An 18,750-nucleotide genomic window follows, 5' to 3' on the forward strand; every position below is an offset into this window, starting at 1 on the left:
CAACCTTCTTGCAATGAGGGGCCGATGCTCAGCACTGTATCGCGCTTTCATTCCACTTCATAAAATGTGAACTCAGCTGTTTCTTATATTAACAAAATAAGATCCATTACAGCCAAAAACGTTCATTAGACTTAAAAACAACTTCTCCGGCTTGTTCTGACCTTAAAAAAAACAGGCCTGGTGAAAGATTAAAGTAGTTTTAAACAACTGAATTACATTAAAGCTCCTGTGAGGAACTTTCGGTTTGTGGTGATTTTGGCGCCCCCTGTGGACAAAGCTGTAACTCTTATCTCTTTGCTGATTTTGGCCTGCACATGCATAAGTGATGTTTAAAAAAAATAAATAAATAAATCTCATCCTGCGTTCTTAAACAGTCATATGTATGACTCACTTCATATTTCTGCCCTGGAAAATGTAAACGAAGGCAGCGTGCAGTTAACTGCTTCGTCTGACACCTACCCCCCCACCAGCAGTTTCAGGCATTAAAAATAACTATATAGAAATAATCAATCTTGTCGCTGATGCTCGTATTTGCTTTTGTAGGTCATATAGAGTAATCAGAATTAATTTCAGCCTGTTTCATAACCAGCGAAAAACTCCTCACAGGAGCTTTAAGATTAGGCTATCTGACTCAAAGCAAGTGTACGAAGCCGCCAGGAGTTTTGCTGTTGTAGCAATAATCAGACACTCCTGCACTTCTACTTGACAAGAATGTTAGCATGTTGTAAAACAATCATTACAAAAGTGATGCCAGTAGAATGAATATTTTTTATATCCAACATGACTACCTGTACGTAAAGTCCCAGCTTTAGCTGTTAGGTACAATAAATATGGCCGCCACCTTGAAATATGAGAGGCGGTCTACGGAGGATGAGTCATTCGTAGCCTGTGTAGACCCTAAAGCCTAGCTGAAGTGAGACGGTGTGGTCTACGGAGGATTTTCTGTTTGTGTCACCATCTGTACCTGCCTTTAACGTTGCATCACTAAAACTCCGCTCCTGCCTAGCGACAGGTAGCTAGCAAGCTAATTAGCTAGCATAACTAACGTCTAACTAACTAACTTAACCTATTATTTTATAGGTAAGTTGTTTCAAGGCTTTTTTCGTTTTTTAAACATTTGTATCGCTTGCTATTCGAGTTGAACCCAAAAACCTTGGCCGTTAAGAGTCCGCCATCTTGTTTGAATTGGCACGCAATGGAACTCGGGGTATGTTGGGCCGCGAAAGATGCACCCGATGGAGTCTTCATGGCCTGGGAACTGGAGGACACATCTGAAGGAGCCTTCGAAATGGGACAGCCTTTGACACGGCGCTGTGACGCAATCGGCCTTCAGATACGGCCTTCGAAGGATGCAGCCGCTGACTTGGGACACAGTTATGATATCCAGTCATCCATGCCACGAAGGGGAAACTACTAACAAGTCTCTTGATTCGACATGATGTTGTGTAACAGTAGCAAAAGTAGAAAGGAGCCTAAAGTCAGAAATGTTACTTGCTAATATCAGTTATGTGGCAAAATACACCTAAAGTTTGCTCTAAGATTAGCCGCTATAAGCTAATGGTCATCCCCAAGTGAGGTTGAAGTGTATTTTATTGAGCACTGCTGCGTTTTATTGCTCTTGGATTCAACATTTCATTTGTATTCCTTTGAAAATCTGATTTTTAAGGGTCACATAAAAAGAAATATTAAACCACAATGGAACGGCTACATTAAAGCATCAGCCCTGTGTGCAAACAGGCAGCGAGAGGATTCAGAAGAAGAATGATCCCTCTAACATTCCTCTGTTTTTCCTGGCCCGTCTGTTTGCGAGTCATGGTACTTTGGGAGCCAGCACGGCTCCACCAGAGGAGTCCGACTAACCACTGTAATTGTGCCGTGCCCAAGCCGCCTTCCCCAACCCTGGGATTGAACCATGAAATATTCGAAAATGCCGGGGTTAAGAGAGGGGGGTCTCTGGCAGTGCAACGTGAAATGTGAGACCATACAGCATCTTTAACAAGGAGGCGGATAGAAAGCCAGCCAGCCTGCCTGCCGGTGGGGCAGCCGGGGCACTCGGTGGAGTCCTCTGAAGGAGAATAATTATGGATGTAAGAGGAGATATTGCGCTGGGAGCAGATCAATAGTGCCCACGTTCTGCTGGCGCTGAGGCCAGAGTATTTCTGTCACAGCAGGAGAGAGTGCAGGATATCAGCTCGTTGCTTGAGGGACTCATAGAAGTTTGAACACCGACGGGCTTCCCACATGCCCGTCCTCCTCCCCCTAAATTTACTCCTGCTTGGAGTTTGGCTGATCGCTTTCCCCCTCCTTTCTCCAATCCTCTTATCCACACAGAGTTGGCGGGAGGACCGGCCTGGCCTTTGTCTACACATGATTGTATTCCTGCAGTCCAGGCTATACTGTCATGTTTTCCAGTGTCGTTTGGAGGACTCCCTTATTGCTGTCATGGTTGGAAGACTCTGAAAATGACTAAGACACAATCAACAGGCATGATCTTCCCATGCGTAATACGGAATTAATTTACCTCATGTCACGGGTAATGAGAAATATGGGTTTATTTTAGAAATGTCACTTAGCTCAATCTGACTGTTTCTCCCACTTGAACTCAAGTCAACTCATTAATAAGCTCCTTTTATACAAACATGCAGCATGCATCACATAGCAACAAACTACGCTGGGCGACAAGTGCAAACACAGAAACGGGCTGCAAACTCAGAAATAAGGCAAAATCAGAAGTCCAAAACAAAAATGTGCTTTCTAAATTATTTTCTTCAATAAAATATGTTTCAGCAAAATCCTGTTCAAAGTAGCGCCCCTAGTGGCCTGGAGCACTTCTGTAGTGATGACTGGATGTCGCTTCTGGGTTTCTGGGTTTTTGACTTTGCATCCTTTATGTCTTTATGTATTTGCTGTTAATGTTTTTGTTTTTGCAATCCCTTTTTTCATTTGTAGCGTCTTTTCCAGCATTGCATTTGTTTTGGAATTTTCTACGTCCTTTCTGAAATTACCCCGTTTCTGAATTTACAGTCGGTTTCTTTTGATGGCAATCTTTTGCAGCGCATATGCCCCAAGCAATTGAAAGAAAAACAGACAACAATCAAAAAAGAATTTGCAAGACAAAAATTGACAACAGTAAAAAAAAAAAAAAAATTGGTGTCCCGGATCACTTGAAACAGGCCCAACGATGTCCCACACGTGGGATGTAGTTCTCAGGAAATGGCCGGGCAGCAGCAGGCGTGATCATCCTGTCAAATCTGCTTAAACAACAGCTGATAGACACGTCAGAGCAACATCATGTGACTCTTTTGAGGAAGACAGCAGTCGAAACATGTCAAGGTAAAAAAAACACCTGTCTGTAGATAAGAAGAACATTAAGAAATAGGTCTTTCCTGTTAATGTTGGAACCCATCGGCTATGATCTGACAACGATACAGCCTCTGGGAAGGATGGCTACCTCTCGGGATTTCCAGTATAGCTAGCGGTTAGCTTTCACCCAAGACTTCCCTTTCAGTACACTGTATTGTTTACAGACCAATTAGCAACTTGAGAAGCGACTGTGTTCAGATCAAAAGTGAAGCCGCCGCCAAGTGCCACCGTAAATCATAAAAAAAGGTTTCAGCGGTGTGAACCTGTGAAATAAACAATTTTTCTTGCGATTTACTTGCAATTAAACGGGTCTTAAGTTTGCCCAAATTTCAACATCGTGATGCAAATTTGTAAAAAGTAAAAATGAAGCGTTGAAAGGTCTGTCCTCAAGAGGAGAAAAAAACAACTTTTAAAATGCTTGTTTGTTTGAATGGTGGTCGGATCGATCATTTCTGATGCATTCGAGGAAGTCGGGAAATCTAAACGCTGAGCGGCTTTGCGACATAGCGTCAAGCAAATTTGTTGTCAAGTTGAAATTTTTGATCGAGAAGAGACTGTTAGCTGAACTTATAGAGGTTAACTGTTGTCCGATGGCCGCTGATGGGAGCCGCGGCGCATTACGTTCCTTCTGCTTTTGCGCTCCACACGGATTGTTTTTCCCGCATACGCCGCAGCCTGCTAATACGTGATTGGTCAATATTACTCGGACTATAAGCGTACTAAAAGCGGAAACCAGAACATTTATCATACCAGAGTCCAGTCCTGCGAGTACGGCTTCTTCATTTTCATGTACAATCTGTAAACAAAAAATCGTCATGCGAAGTATTATTGTTTTCCCTGCACCATCTGTCACAGGTTACCTATGTGCCTAAATGTGATATAATGTAGCTTCTTTGTTAAAGGGCCCCTGCCCTCCGAGCAGCTTTTCATCTGGCAAACGGCCATCTTCTGCCACATCAACAGACAACACGTTGGACATCATCTCAATTTTTTTTTGTCTGGCCAATTTATTCAGACGGAGCTCTCATGTCCCCTGTGCACACAAATGGTTCAAATTATTCTGAGAGCTTTTTTTCCTCCCCGGGTTTTTCATTGTCTGAAGCGTGCAAGTCCCTCCAGAGCCGATCTTTGTTTCTCATTAGGGGGTAAATAGAGCAGGCCAAATGCTCATATGTTTATTATACACAGGAGAGGGCATGGTCACTGTTCTCGACAGCTCAGAGCGGGAAAAAAAAAAAGAAGCAGTTTGCTTTCCTGACCTTTTTGTTTTCAGCGCCTGCAACCAAATGTCTGCAGAATTTACTGGATAACAAGCTGCGAGACGCTGACGGACTGAGAGGAAGTTGTTGTCAAAAGTTTTGATTGCACACTTTTTAACAAAGGCAGAGTGAAAATGAATGCATCATTAATGAGGTCATAATTTGAAGCTAAGTTTGCACATAAAACATGTCCGAGGAAGTTGAGTTGCATGCATGTATTCATACAAAAGAAGCTTGCAACAACTCAAACTCGTCTGTCCCTACTTTCTGAAATGCAGCATGTCTCTTTTTTATCCATTCAAAGGCGGATTTATTTAGGATAACATCAATGATTATAAAAGCTTTCGAGGCTTTTATCAGCACGTTATAACTAGAGGTTATTTAGAGAATTTAACCTACACAATTGCGCAACAATTCCATAACTCTCCTGTGCAAAGAAACACATTTTTACCTTCATTACATTTAAAGATAAATTGCTGTATTGACCGTGAAAATGTTCCCTGAAAAGGAGCAGGTGGAAGATTACAGTTTCTTTTGTCACGCATAAGAAAACAACCGAATTGCAATCTTGATAACTGCGGAAGTCCTAGATCCTGGAAAATTCAATCAGGTGGACCTTGAGCAAACAAAGTTCTAAACAATCAATAAAACTTACCCAAGCAGAAGTTTAACTTCACTTGAGAACAGAATGAGTTCTCAGCTGCGTTAACGCGGTGATTTATTTCTCAAGGAAGTCATCCAGGTACATTTAGGAGACCCAATTGCTTTTTTACTCCAGTGCAGAGAGACTCTGATTAACAAGTTTATGTTGCACACACACTCAAAAATCTCTTCTAAAATAAGCCGGACAAGTTGAGTGAGAGTTGCAAGAAGTAGTTAAAAGCTGTGATATTAGCTCAGCTTGCAGTCCTGCTCACTTCATCCAGAGTTGTTCCTTGAGAGATAGCCGGTCTCCTGCAGTCTTACGTCGTGCGTTGACCCCTTGTTAAAGCCCAGAGGTGAGATGTGTGATAGAGACCCTCTGTGCTGATAAGGCCATCAGCCTGATAACTAACTCCCCCCTCGCACAAAGCTGCTACCGCCGCTGCCTCTGCTTCCATTAGCCCCACCAGGCCGCGTGAATGCCTGCCCGTTCCCTCCCGCTCTATCTGAGGTTACATCCTCTGTTCCGAGTCCCTTATGCAAACTCTGCTTTCCCGTGCTGAGATTGCTATCGGCGGAGATATTTATGTACTGCACATGTTTCCGATTGTTTAACCTTTGGACCTGTGCTGTAGGTGCTGCTGACGTCCCCGTGGGCTCCCTAAGAGAGCGCTGTCCTGCCCTTGCAGGCCGACTGGGATAGATGGGAGCGCAGGCCGTTGCTACAGCTGTTTAATGGACTGGCAGGCAAGGGCAGTGAGGACTTGATCACATGAAAGCGTACTTTAATTTATCTGTTTTAATTTGCAGGTTGTTCTTATGAACTGGCACAAATTAAAACTACAAATGCTCAGGAGCTGGCAAACCCTGTAGTTCTGTATTATAGGACTGTGCAGCCATTAATTTAACCAAGTATACGTTTTAAATATGGTTGTAAGGTATGTGCCAATCAAGATTCTTGGCCCAAATCCCACTTAGTCTTTTCATAGAAGTTCAATCAAATACATAAATAGACAAACTCTTTTATATATAATATATAATATGTAATTAACTTATTGAAATAACAGCTATATGCTACTTTAATCTGACAGACCTTATTTTTCACCAGCTACTCCCAAAACTGAAGGTCCTGGTTCAGACACATTAAAGAGCGGGTATTATGCTGTTTCAGATTTTAACACATGTATATAATGTTGCAACGTGGGTGAAGTTTCAAACCTGTAGGTAAAAGTATGTTGGAGTAATCCCCAAGGCTTCTCAGCTCAGTCTGCAGGCTGATGTGAACGCCCGGTTTCACACTGTTTTTTCTACACGCAGGCTTCGGAGAGCTCTCCAATCAGAAGAAAGCAGGCTTGTAGGGGCGGGGTTTCTTAGTCATTTCATGCAGAGGCTGTATGAGGGCCTGCACAGAGCACCAGTGTGAGAAAAATGAGGAGTTTGTTTAACTGTAAATTATGCTAAGCTACTCGACAGGTATCACAGGAGTGAAATATGAAGCTTGGAATTAGCATAATACCCCCCCTTTAAGTGAATTAGCTTGTTATCATATTAAGTTCCCATTGAACGGCTTGCATAGTGCTGTTTGATCCTGCATATTTAAAATAGGAAGCAGGGGAGGGACTTGTCGTGGATATTGATTGGCAGTTACAGTAGCCAATAGCGCTAAATGTGAGAACACATGCACAGTGACGACCCATAACTGCTAGCTAGCTCGTAGGTGCTATAAGTGATGGGAGAGGGACTTTTGAGGAAGTGTTTGATTGTACGCAGGATGAGTAAAAACACCTACAGAGGCACTTTTTTTGGTCATTATTCAGCCAGATACTCGCATAAGGGTGATAATCAGTGTAAGACATACTGTATGTGATATTAAAACTCTTTTGATTTCATGGGAACTTTGAAATGGGAGAACACAGCTCCTGAAAGTGACGTGATGCAATCTGCTCGAGAGAAGACATCTCACTCAGTTGGAGGTGTTTGGCTGAGCGCTGACACCGGCTGCATAAAGCACACAACCCAGACAACTGACAAGTTTTGGCCGCGCATCAAGTTACTCACAAAAATTGAAATTAATTAACTACAGCTGATATGATTAGCCGTCAGCAACGTTAGTCATCTCAACCAGTGAAAGCTGCAAACGAGAAACTCCATCAAAGCATCTAAGCTGACCAAATCAGTGCATTTTGGCAACCTCAGTGTCTTAGTTACTCACCTTAGATGTCAGATGATGCACGCACTCATTTTTACTTGCATGTGAGCTTGATGCTGCACCACATAGCTCTGCTGTTCAGGGAAGCAGCGCTGCAACACAAGTAGGAAAGACAGTAAAATGATCTTTTGTATTGGCTTCATTTTCACCAATATAGTCCATCAATATACTCACCAATCAGCTCTGACACCTATCAGGACTGAGGCCGCTGCTGTCGGTGTAGAACCCAGTCGGTTTGCATTGTTTGCATCATGAATGTAGATGTGTGTTCTCATAATGCCGACTGCTTCAGCCATCAAGCATATTTACTGTATATGTGCTCTGTACAGCTGGATTATGTTGGATCTCTTCTCTGTTTACAGATTCTACATAAAAATGTAGAATGGATTTTCAGTAAGGGAAGTGTTCCGATTTCCGTTTGTAGTACGCTTGTAGTAGTATTGACCAATCACGTATCAGCAGGCTGCGGCGTATGCAGGAAAAACAGTCCGTGTGGAGACAGCAGGCGGAATGTAATGCGCCACAATGACATCCCGGCTCCCATCAGCGGCTATCTGACAACGATTTAGCTTCTTATTAATCTCTATAAACACACATCTGCATGCTAACTGCTAACAATCTGTTCCACATAAAAAACTCAACTTGAAAAAAATTCCCTTGACGCGGAGTCACGAAGCCGTTCAGTGTTTAGATTTCCCGATTTCCTCGAATGCATCAGACACGATCGATCCGACTTCCATTCAACAAACGAGCATTTTAAAAGTTGTTTTCTTCCCCTCTTGAGGACAGACCTGACGAAGCTTCACTTGTACTTTTTACTAATCTGCATCATGCATCAAGACCTGTTTATGTTTCTTTCTTGCAGCCTCTGTGTAACTTAATCTTTACAGTGAAACTGAGACTGACCAGAAACAGTTGAACGATGGTCCTTCGGGGGATTTAATGAAACATGAAATGACGGCGTTCATTTTGCCGACATTTCTGGAGGGGCGAAATTCGCTTCACTTGTGATCTGAACACCGATTGTTCTCAAGTTGCTAAGTGGGCTGTAAACAATGCAGCGCACAGGAAAGGAAGTGTTGGCTTGAAGTCGTTTATCGCTAACCGCTGGCTAAACCTGACATGTTCACCATTGTCCCCAAAGGCTATAGCGTTGTCAGACGATACCCAGATTGTGTCGGAACCGATGTACAAAAATATAAATGTCATTTGAATAATAACTCAATTTAAATGGATTTGGATTGAACAACAATGTCACTTCTAAGCACAAGTGACTTTGCAGAGTACAGCATGGCATTATGTAATGAACATATCCTCGGGCTAGCAGAGAGGCTTGATAGAGGCTGGAAATGAATACCGTCTTATGCACTGCAGAAGGTTGTGCAAATGTAAATGCTCCGTCTCACAATAATACACCAGCTGGTGAACAGTGGATAAAGCAGAGGGGGAAATAATGGAGTTATAAGTGTGTTTTATACAACTTTGCTTCAAGACGTTTTAAGAAGACAAATTAAAGGTACGGAAGCCTTCGTTTTGAATCTGGGTAAACTCTCGTACGTAAATCTGCCAGCAACAAAAAGAAACGACTTCAGTCTATAAAATCTCCCTCCAATGTGGAAAAAAACAAACCGGTTGAGATGAAACATGCCACTTAATGGCTCGGTAAAAGGGAAAGTGAAATGCCATCAGTTGTTGTTGAGTAAATTCCCAGAGGCAGTAAAAGCGGAGTGTGTCGCTCGGCGTGTGTTTACCCTCATGTTTGTGGCACGTCACGCTTGAGCAGGATTGCTGCATTCTCCAGGGAGCTCCAGGACGGCTCGGTACAGGTGATTTATTCCTCCTAATCTGTCCCTCACAGTAGCAGGCGGCCGCCTTCCTCCCAAACCAGCGTGAGCGAGGTGCTATCAGCTAGCGTGATCGTATTATCGGCCCCACATATCACAGAGGTGGCAGCTTTCCTGTTCTGGACTCGTGCTGCGGGGTTGACGTCCCGACATCCAGGAGGAGTCGTGTTTGTGACCCGGAGGCCGTGTCAAGGGCGCTGACAATCCCCACTGATGCCATCGCCTTGATTAGTTATTCACTCTCCGCCCCCCGCCTGCCGCCCTGTAATGTATGCTGTAGTAATCTGGCCTGGAAACGCTTGAATTGAATGCCAGATGTTGTTTTTACCGAGCTTTTATTGGCGCTGTCTGACTCGCTTCAGTGGTGTCTTACGCTAACACGCAGGGTACGAGGGAAACATGTCCTCTGCCATTGTTTTCTATATCTGTAAGTGGTGCTAATTGGTCGAATTATTTGAAATGCTATGACCCAGGCGTGCTCTGTTTAGCTTAAAAAGGCCTCTGTGGTAATTGATTTGTAATTTCCGACCGATCTGACCAGACCTGATAATTAGCTCTCCTCTGGTTGGCACAGTTTGAAAACAAAGGCAGTAAAGCGACAACAGAAGGCCTTAAAGCGTTATCTCTTGGAATATACACTTATTGAAATGCAGAGAAAGAAATAAAGACAACAGAGGTGTTGTTGTAAATACCTTGTCAGGGCTTTACCCTCCTCTGTATCCCGCCACCGCCCCCCACACACGCACACACACACAATGTCAAATACAATTCAATTTCTGCCTCAGCATCAGCTTAGGCTAACACGGTCAAGCAAATGCCTATTTTCTGAACGGCCTGAGGGAGTTACGCTTTTCAGCTTATCAACTTTTATTAACCTCAGCACTGAGGTTTGCTCTTTGATTTAGATTCTTGGGAAACACTGAAATTGGATTTTTTGTGGTCTCACTCCTGCTGTGACATATGCTCGACAACTTGTTACACAGAGGAGAGGAACTAAACGCTGGCTTTGGTGCGATGCTTAGAATGTTGAATGATGAGGGCCCAGATGGGTCTCCTCATATACCCTGGATTAACTGCAGAAAATGCCTGTAAAGAGATGCAGAGCAGCAAAGTTATGCCTTTATCGAGAGAGAGGACAGTGGATAGTGTTGGAAACGGGGGAAGAGAGAGTGGGGACGACGGGCGGCAAAGGGTCGAGGGTGGGAGTGGGAGTCGAACCCGGGGCCGCCGCATCGAGAAATGAGCCTCTGTACACGGGAAGCACAATTTAACCACTGAGCTAAACTGGGGCTTTTTTCATGTAATCTTATGTTGTTGGTTAAATCCATTAGTTATTGATATAAGAGAATATCAGAGATTAAATAAGCTACATTAAAAATGTATTACACGACTTGTTCTATGTAAATGGGAAGCTTACACTGAGGACACCACAGAAAACTAGCATAGTGCTATTTGATCCTGCAAACCCCACAGACCTTTGGAGACTTTTTTGCAGCTTTACCATGTTGTTCAAGTTTAGTTTCTTTGAGATAGACAAATAAATAAATGGATGGACTGTACTTATATAGCGCTTTTCTAGTCTTTGCGACCACTCAAAGCTGCTTTTACACAACATATCACATACACCCATTCATGCACTGATGGCAGAGGCTGCTACGTAAAGTGCCCAAATGTCAATTAGATATCACATTCATACCCGTTGGCTATGCCAGCGGGAGCAATTTGGGGTTCAGTGTAGCCTGAGGGAGCTGGGGATCGAACCTCCGACCTTCCGATTGAAAGAGGACAGACTCTACCACTGAGCCACAGCGGCCCCAATAACCATGAGAGGATTAAAGGACAGAGTTAGCCAAAACGCTCAAATGCTAAAACCCGACTGGACACTACTTGATCCGCACCAAATGACAGACAAACATAGTTAGCAACTAGCTAGTGACATAGTGTACCATTAAACAGCTGGGGAGATCGATATTTTCACAGTCGCTGGTGGAGACCAAAGTCAGAGCTCAAAGCAGTCATGTCAGCTTAAAAGTAGCTTTTGCATGTTTGTCGCCTCGAAGTGGCAAAAAAATAAGAAATCAAATTTAACTGCACGTTTGGAGAGATGAATTGCTTTAAGTACTACAGTGCTCGCAGCATTAACTTTAGCATCTGCTGCCATAGAGAAGACTAAGGCCGGAGGTATACATATACTGCATGCACGTACACAACCGGCTGCCTCATGAACGTGTCTACTGCACTACACGTGTTACTGGAGGAAACCTCCAGAGGGCACACCAGAGAGCTCAGGCCGTATGCAACTACTGGATGTGTTAATGTAAACAACAGACATGGAGATACTCGAGGAGGTTATTATGTTAATTCTGAGATCCAGCAGAAGCTTTTGTTTTGTGTTTTCAGACAACACCGTCGGCACCGTCCCCGCTCCGTCTCCCCAACATTTTCCTCGTCCCGTGCACGGACGTAACCGTCCCGGACTTGTTTCCAGTTAGTTTTGCAGGTTTCCACGTTGACCCATTAAATGGAACAGATCTGCCACCAGCTATGTTGACAGGCGTGTTTGTTGCTGTGCAGTGGCCGTGACACATTACAATGTTACTATTTCATACAGATGTGGATAATTGTGGACTCGGTTGTCTTCAGAACTCTCTGCCGTTGTCCCTGCTGCTGTGTTGACCCGTTGACCCCGTCACACCCCCTCTGCCTCTACTGTTCATGTTCTGCATCTCGCGTACATGAAAGCGTTTTTGAGGACGTGGAACAGCCGACGCTCGAAACAGACCCAGGGAACGTGTAGTTAAAAGCAAGTATATCTCCGGCTAAAAAGACGAGATGTAAAGTTATTTTATAGGACATTCAAAACATTTTTGCCTGTGCCTGTTCATCTGTTCGGTTGTTGACTCGTCTAGAATTAACTCAAACGTCTAAATTCTGTGCAAATAAAGTTTTATTTTAAGCTTCTGCTGCCATTAAAAACGTGTCTTCTAACCACAATGCTCACTGGGAGTTGTAGTTGGTTTCTCTCCTTGTGCTTTAGGCTTCATATCACTGAACTAAAATCGTATACAGCTTCTTGTTTTTTCAGATGATTTAGTCGTTAAGTTTAATGTTAATCCGAGCCTCAGAAGGAAATGAGTTTTTACCAACATTGAGTCCCAGCTTTTCTTTTCTGTTTATGTGAAGGTGTTAGATAAATGCATGTTGATATTTAGCTGCATTCAAAGGAAGATGTGGACATGCTCCCGTCACATGTCAGGGGAAACAAAGTGCGAGGTTTAAAAACTGCCCTTTGCATGAAGTGTGTACTTCCTCTTTCATTTTGCTTGGCAAAGATATTGTAGACTCCCGCCCCCCTGACTGGGCTATGGATTATTAGCTTAAGCTCTCTAAAAATATCCCTTTGACTGTTTAAGCCTCTGACAGCAGCAACATCTCACACATTCTGATAGCTTTATACTAACTATGGCTGCAGAGGGCTCATGCACTCAAGCCCGCCTTGTTATCTTTTACCTTGTTTGCCCGAAGAAGAGGAGAAGGAGGGAGAAGTTACGGGGGCCCTGCTGCAGCCCTCTCTCGGTAGCGGATCATCAAAAGGCGAGCTCGCAATCACCGCAATCTCCGAACAAACGAGATGCTTTTTCGAGCGCGCGCGAGGATTTTGCCCAGATGTCACTCGAAGCACTCGTCATTGTTGCGACAGCTGTAGAAGCACATGGGCCGTCATTTTTGAGGAGCGTCTTCCGCTACATACCAAAACAGCACACGTCAAATGCGAAACATACACAGCCTCAAACATAAGAATCCTGAATATTAATGCTGTAAGCCTCTTATGGAATTGAGACTTTTATTGCCTATCATTGCAGGTTTATTGGCTTGCCTGTGTAGTCCCGGTAATTGCATATTTACCACCATGCAGTATTTATCATACCAATATATTAGGTTTAGCTGAGCTTATGCTACCAAATATTTTTGATGTTGGCATTCATAACAGCTCATAGAAATTAATAAATTCCTGAAAGGGATTACACCGTACACATGTGGCTCATAGACACTGCTTCAATTATCTTTTCTTCTGACGCCCACGCGCTCTCGAAAGGCTTTTCTCACAAATATTAAAGCTGCTAACTAGAGAGAGACGCAGAGTGAAAAAAAGGAGGCATGTGCCGCTCAGCAGCACCATTGTTATTCCAGCCTTTTATTCATGTGTCTTTTGAGATGAAATATCACTGTTTTGACAAGACGTTTTCCAAGCTGCTCGCGTCCCCTTGCGAGATGCCTCATGCTGGTCGCTGATGGAACGTTCCGGAGGAGAAAAGTCAATATGTGGTTGTAAATAAATGAAAACAAAAGTGAGACCTAAGCCCTCGGTAGATTGAAGCGGCGATAGGGAGGAGAAAAACGGAACACCTTTACTCATTATAAAACTCCTTCTTGGCTACACAAGCTAATTGACTAGCTCCTCACCTCTGTGTGTGCGCTGGGGGTGATGAATTGACATATTGCTGGCACTGTGATGTTGATTCAAGGCAGAGAGCCATGAGGCGCTCCTCCAGGGACCTGTAACCTTATTGTTCCATGTCATCTCCTCCCCTTCTGTTTGAGGACCAGGTTGTCAACCTGTCCCCAAGGTCACGCAAACACCAGCCCTCCTCCTGCCCGTAATTGGATTATTTAGAATCGTAGCATCAACTTACTGCCCCGCTTGGGGTCAAAAGTGAGTTTAGTGCACGAGGTTGTCCGCCGTGATTCGCGGCGTCGTTCTGAGCTGACGAGCAACAGCTTCTGTCACCAGTTAGAGGAGGGAACCAGCGGTGGAGCGTGTTTACTGTCCTCACAGCGAACCTAGTGTGTTTTAAGATCTTTTAAATGTGCGTTCCCGGCTGTTTCAAGGATCCATTGATTTCCACTCATTTCTGTGCAATGTGAGAAATCAATAAGCAGAAACTTGTTTAGCGTGGTTGGTTTGTTTGTTTACATTTTCATGAAATACTTTTTGTGTTGTTTTCCATTGATTTTTATACTTGACTTTAAACATGTCTGAAGCTTCCAAAGTTGTATTTTTTAGCCCCACAAATGATGCCAAACTTACTTGCTGGTGGAATCTTTGAAATGTAGGCAGCATAATGTAGGGAAGTATTTTTACGAAAATCAACTGTCTGATTTGGATGCTTGAAACTTTATTTAGAGTTGTGTGATCACTTACATTCTCTAAAATATTACAGCTTATTAATGATGGTTGTGAAGTTGTCGCAGCTTTATTACAAAAAGCAACTTTGAACATTGTTTCACAGTCGGGGTATTGGTACACCTTGGGGTACTTTTGAGAGCTGCAGGAGTTGATTTTAAAGAATAACAGTCATGCTTAATTCCTACATAATTGTACTACATAGATTCAAGAAACACAGGGCACTGGTTTAGCTCAGTTGGTAGAGCAGGCGCTTCATATACAGAGGCTACAGTACTCATTGCACTGATGGCAGGTTCGTCTACTGATCTGTGATCGTTTGTTGCATGTCACCCCCCACTCTCTACTCCACGCATTTCCTGTCTCTCTTCAGCTATACTATCTGATAAAGGCATAAAAAAAGAGATAAGATAAATAAACAACTTTTATGTTTGATATTTCTATTTTCACTTTGGTAAACTGTCAACTGCCGCAACAAATCATAGTCAAGTTTATATTTATTTATATTATTTTGTAGTATTTTTAATGCTGAGTTTTTGTGACACATTATCTTAAAGTTTGAGAACTTTTGGATCAGAAAACTTGTGTCTTAAAACAACTCTGTTTTACTATCAAACGTCAGAAAGGCATTAATCCTTCCCTAATATTTAACCGTTGTCACTTACAGATAAACCTATTTGCGGTTCCCGTCAGCGCCCATGCTGGCTTTGTTTAGGTTTTTATTGAATACTACTTCAATGTTCAAACATTTTGTTTACATTTAGTGGAAGGCTGGACAATAACGTTTGCTGGGACTCAGCACTCGCGCTCTACCGGGAACGTGCCTCAAAGTCCGTGAGTGTCAAGATCGGGATTGGACCTATACGGGGCGTCTGCTCTACCCGTTGAGTTAAACCAGCGCAGGTTCTAATACACTTTATGGACATCAGTGGAAACCAACGGTAGCCTAAAAAGGGAAAAATACGTTAAAATAATTACACAAGAATTTGGTTGGACCATTTAAGCTAGTTTGCTAGTTCAGCCTTTGATTCTCATGCTTAAAGTCAATGAATGGAAAGCGATGGCTGCCTAAAATGGTAAAAAATAAACACACCTGAACATTTTTACAAACTATTTCAATATTTCAAATGTCAAACATCAATGTTGAGTGAAAATGACTTGTGGTTAAGGGGCATAAACTTGTAGCGGGCCGTTACAGTGCACCTGTTTTCCGAGACTACAGAAACATATAGTGGGTGTCGAATGCCTACTGTCGGGGATTCCCACATACCAGCAGATATTCATGGTTTCACTGGTGGTTTCATGGCTGCAGGCTGACGTGGTGTTATCTCATGCTGCCGTGGTAAGATGAGATGAAGTGGGGCAATAGATTAAATGGGTGGGCTGCATGCCTATTAAATCAGGAGCTGGCAGAGCTACACTAACTCAGGTTACCTCTCCTCACGTGACACGGCCGCACATGTGAGGAGGAGGAGGAAAGCGAGATGTCTTTACTTCACGTCTGCTGTGTGACACTCTGCTCTCTTTAATTAACTGCTCATCTGTGCGTGTGTGTGTGTGTGTGTGTGTGTGTGCGTGTGTGTGTGTTTTCTCTTCCAGGAGGCGGCCACATTTGCCAAAGTGCTGGGCTTTGAGGTGAGTTGACCAGCAATTGCACGCTAAACAGATCCTAAAGGTTTATTTTTTGCTGATAATGAAGTTCTTTTTGGACAGTGATTGATGTGCTATTATACTCTCCAGGCCTTGCAGCAGTTGCTATGGAAACCTGGCAGTCGTCATGGTTTCTTTGTTCAGCCAGCTCTCTGTTATGACGCACTCGGCTAGGTCTGCACCCAACATCGCCTACAGATGTTATTTATTGAATTTTGAAAAGCCTCTTGGGAAGCTGAGAACTTGGGCATGGTTTCAAGCCTTTCTCTGCAGGCTCGGGGCTCATCAGGTTGCCTGGTTAAAAAGCCGCCTCATTATCTTCATTGCACTCAGGGATGATACTGTGTTTCTTCCTCTTACTGCTGTAGTCTTTACAAATTATATCCACCTGTGTGTTTAGATTACAGGAATGAAATTACATCCCTTTTAACGCCAAAGAACGTACACTGTGTTTTAAAATGTGGCAGCCTCCTCGGTGTAAAAATGTCCCCTCGGTGTAAATCGTTCTCGTATTTTGCATATTCCTCACACAGCTTTAAAATCAAAAAACACACAAATAGCCGCTACATACGCGTGTGTGTGTGTGAGTTTTTCAAATAGGCTCAGGTATTTTAAGTGCCTACTCTCTTTCAAAGGTAGAGCTGCCTTGAATGTGGCTCTGCGCTGTGTGAATAATTGTCATCCAGAATCACTAACGGTGTGATCAACGTGACTGGAATAGAAATGCAATCGTGATGGCAGTGACAGGTTTAAGAGAGGAGAAGGGATGAAGGCAGGAAAAGGAAGGGAGGGAGGGGAATGAAAAAAAAAAAGAAACACACACACACACACACACACACAAAGGGCAAAGTGTAGACTCTTCTAGTAGTTACAATTCTTTGACATTTTCCGTGTCAACCTGATTTGCCAGAACACTCTGCAAAATTGCATCGGATGAATGTGATTTCTCGGATAACATCGGCCGTGTGTACTGTACTCGCTGCATTTCTATGTGGCTCACAGCTCTCGCTTTTTTTCTTTTGACACGAGCTGTGACACTTTCTGATGACAATTTCACTTGCCCCCGTACAGTAGGTGTGAACTGTGCACTGTATTGACAAGCATTCGAAATACAGATATATACAGTGTACAGTAACCTCTATAAATGTGTTTAAAGCAGGAAATAACAGCTATACTGGCACAGCAGTATTCACAGACATTCACACATACCTAAAATACTTGAAGTAGGAGTGCAGAGTCCATGGACGGTCCTTTTCAAAATAAAATACAATAATAGTATGCTGTTATTGTAGTTTCAGTGTAAAGCGAAATTTGCTGTGTATATCCTGCATTCAAACCCACTCTTACACATGTATTATAGTAATAAAAGAGATTAAAGAAGTAGTGATAGAAACGTGCATTGACCTTTGACCTTTTTTCAGATATTTTTGAACATTATAAATATACATATATATATCTATATATATGTATTTATTTATAGAGAGGACAGTGGATAGTAGGGGTGGAAATCGCAGGGTAACTAAGGATACAATACGTGGCCCATGATAATATCACGATACAGCGATTCTGCGATAATTGATCAAGACGATCATATAATGATACATTACGATATCTGATTAAAGCTGTAATCTCGAAGATCTCAGCTTTGTTCTCTTTGGCGGCAGCTATGGCGATAAACGGTAAATGCGGGAGCACACTTCCCAGATATCCAGACAGTGTTGCATGTGTGACGTCCACAGTTGGCTCCGGTTGTAACCGTTTTTCCTCGCTGACGGTACACTGTTTGCCTTCATCTGAGCGTCGAATTTTGTTGTATCTGTAGATTGTTCAGCCGTAGTAGATTACTGTTTACTCGCAACACTTGCAGAGAGCGGAAAAGCAGCCGCTTAGCTCCGCCTACCCTCTCTGGCAGACCAACCACTGCTGGGTGATTGTAATTTTTGTAATTTTTTTCAGCGAAAGTCGCCACAGACACCCAGTCTGTAATACTGCAAATGCAAAGGCTTTCATCAGTGGGCCATAGGCTCAATCACCATTGTGTTACCTCATTCGGCGATAGAGACTTAACAGACATTTATTTAAACAGAAATCTTCGAGATTATTACTTTAATTTCTTCTTCAGCCAATTAATTTCCCTCATTCATGTCATAAGCGGCACCGCGAGGAGTCATGAAATAGGCACACGTTTCGCAGGGAAATCTGTTTAGAGCGCCGTATATTTGCAAATTAAAACATCGATATTTGGTGCTAGCCTAGCCTAACAAGATGATACATTGCCGTATCGATATTTTGTCCCACCCCTTGTGGATAGTGTTGGAGACAGGAGAAGAGAGAATGAGGGATGACACGAGGCAAAGGGCCGAGGTGGGAGTTACACCCACATTCACCCTGCACACCCTGCACATTATAAATATAACATATATATATATATATACAGAAATTCCTACGACCCAGGACACGAAAATATACAATCACTGACATTATCATGTTACTGTAACTTCAATTTAACATGCAGCCAGAACTGACCCCATATCCCCGCTGCCCTCCCCCCAACATTAACTCTTCCTAATGTTCGTCACACGATGAAATCTTATCCAT

General features: G+C 43.1%; 1 protein-coding gene across 2 annotated transcripts in view; it reads left to right on the top strand.

Moving 5' to 3' along the window:
- LOC138593444 (adenosine kinase-like) overlaps positions 1-18,750 on the top strand; it is a 122,928-nt gene that overhangs the window by 91,307 nt on the left and 12,871 nt on the right. For both annotated transcript variants that reach the window (XM_069664452.1, XM_069664453.1), the window contains exon 8: positions 16,102-16,137. In XM_069664452.1, coding sequence (XP_069520553.1) covers positions 16,102-16,137 — 36 coding nt within the window. The remainder of the gene's footprint in view (positions 1-16,101; positions 16,138-18,750) is intronic.

The sequence above is a fragment of the Semicossyphus pulcher genome, unplaced genomic scaffold (genome assembly GCF_022749685.1).
Source record: "Semicossyphus pulcher isolate SPU_LCO1_2020_fin unplaced genomic scaffold, fSemPul1.0.p SCAF_16, whole genome shotgun sequence".
Lineage (NCBI taxonomy): Eukaryota > Metazoa > Chordata > Actinopteri > Labriformes > Labridae > Semicossyphus > Semicossyphus pulcher.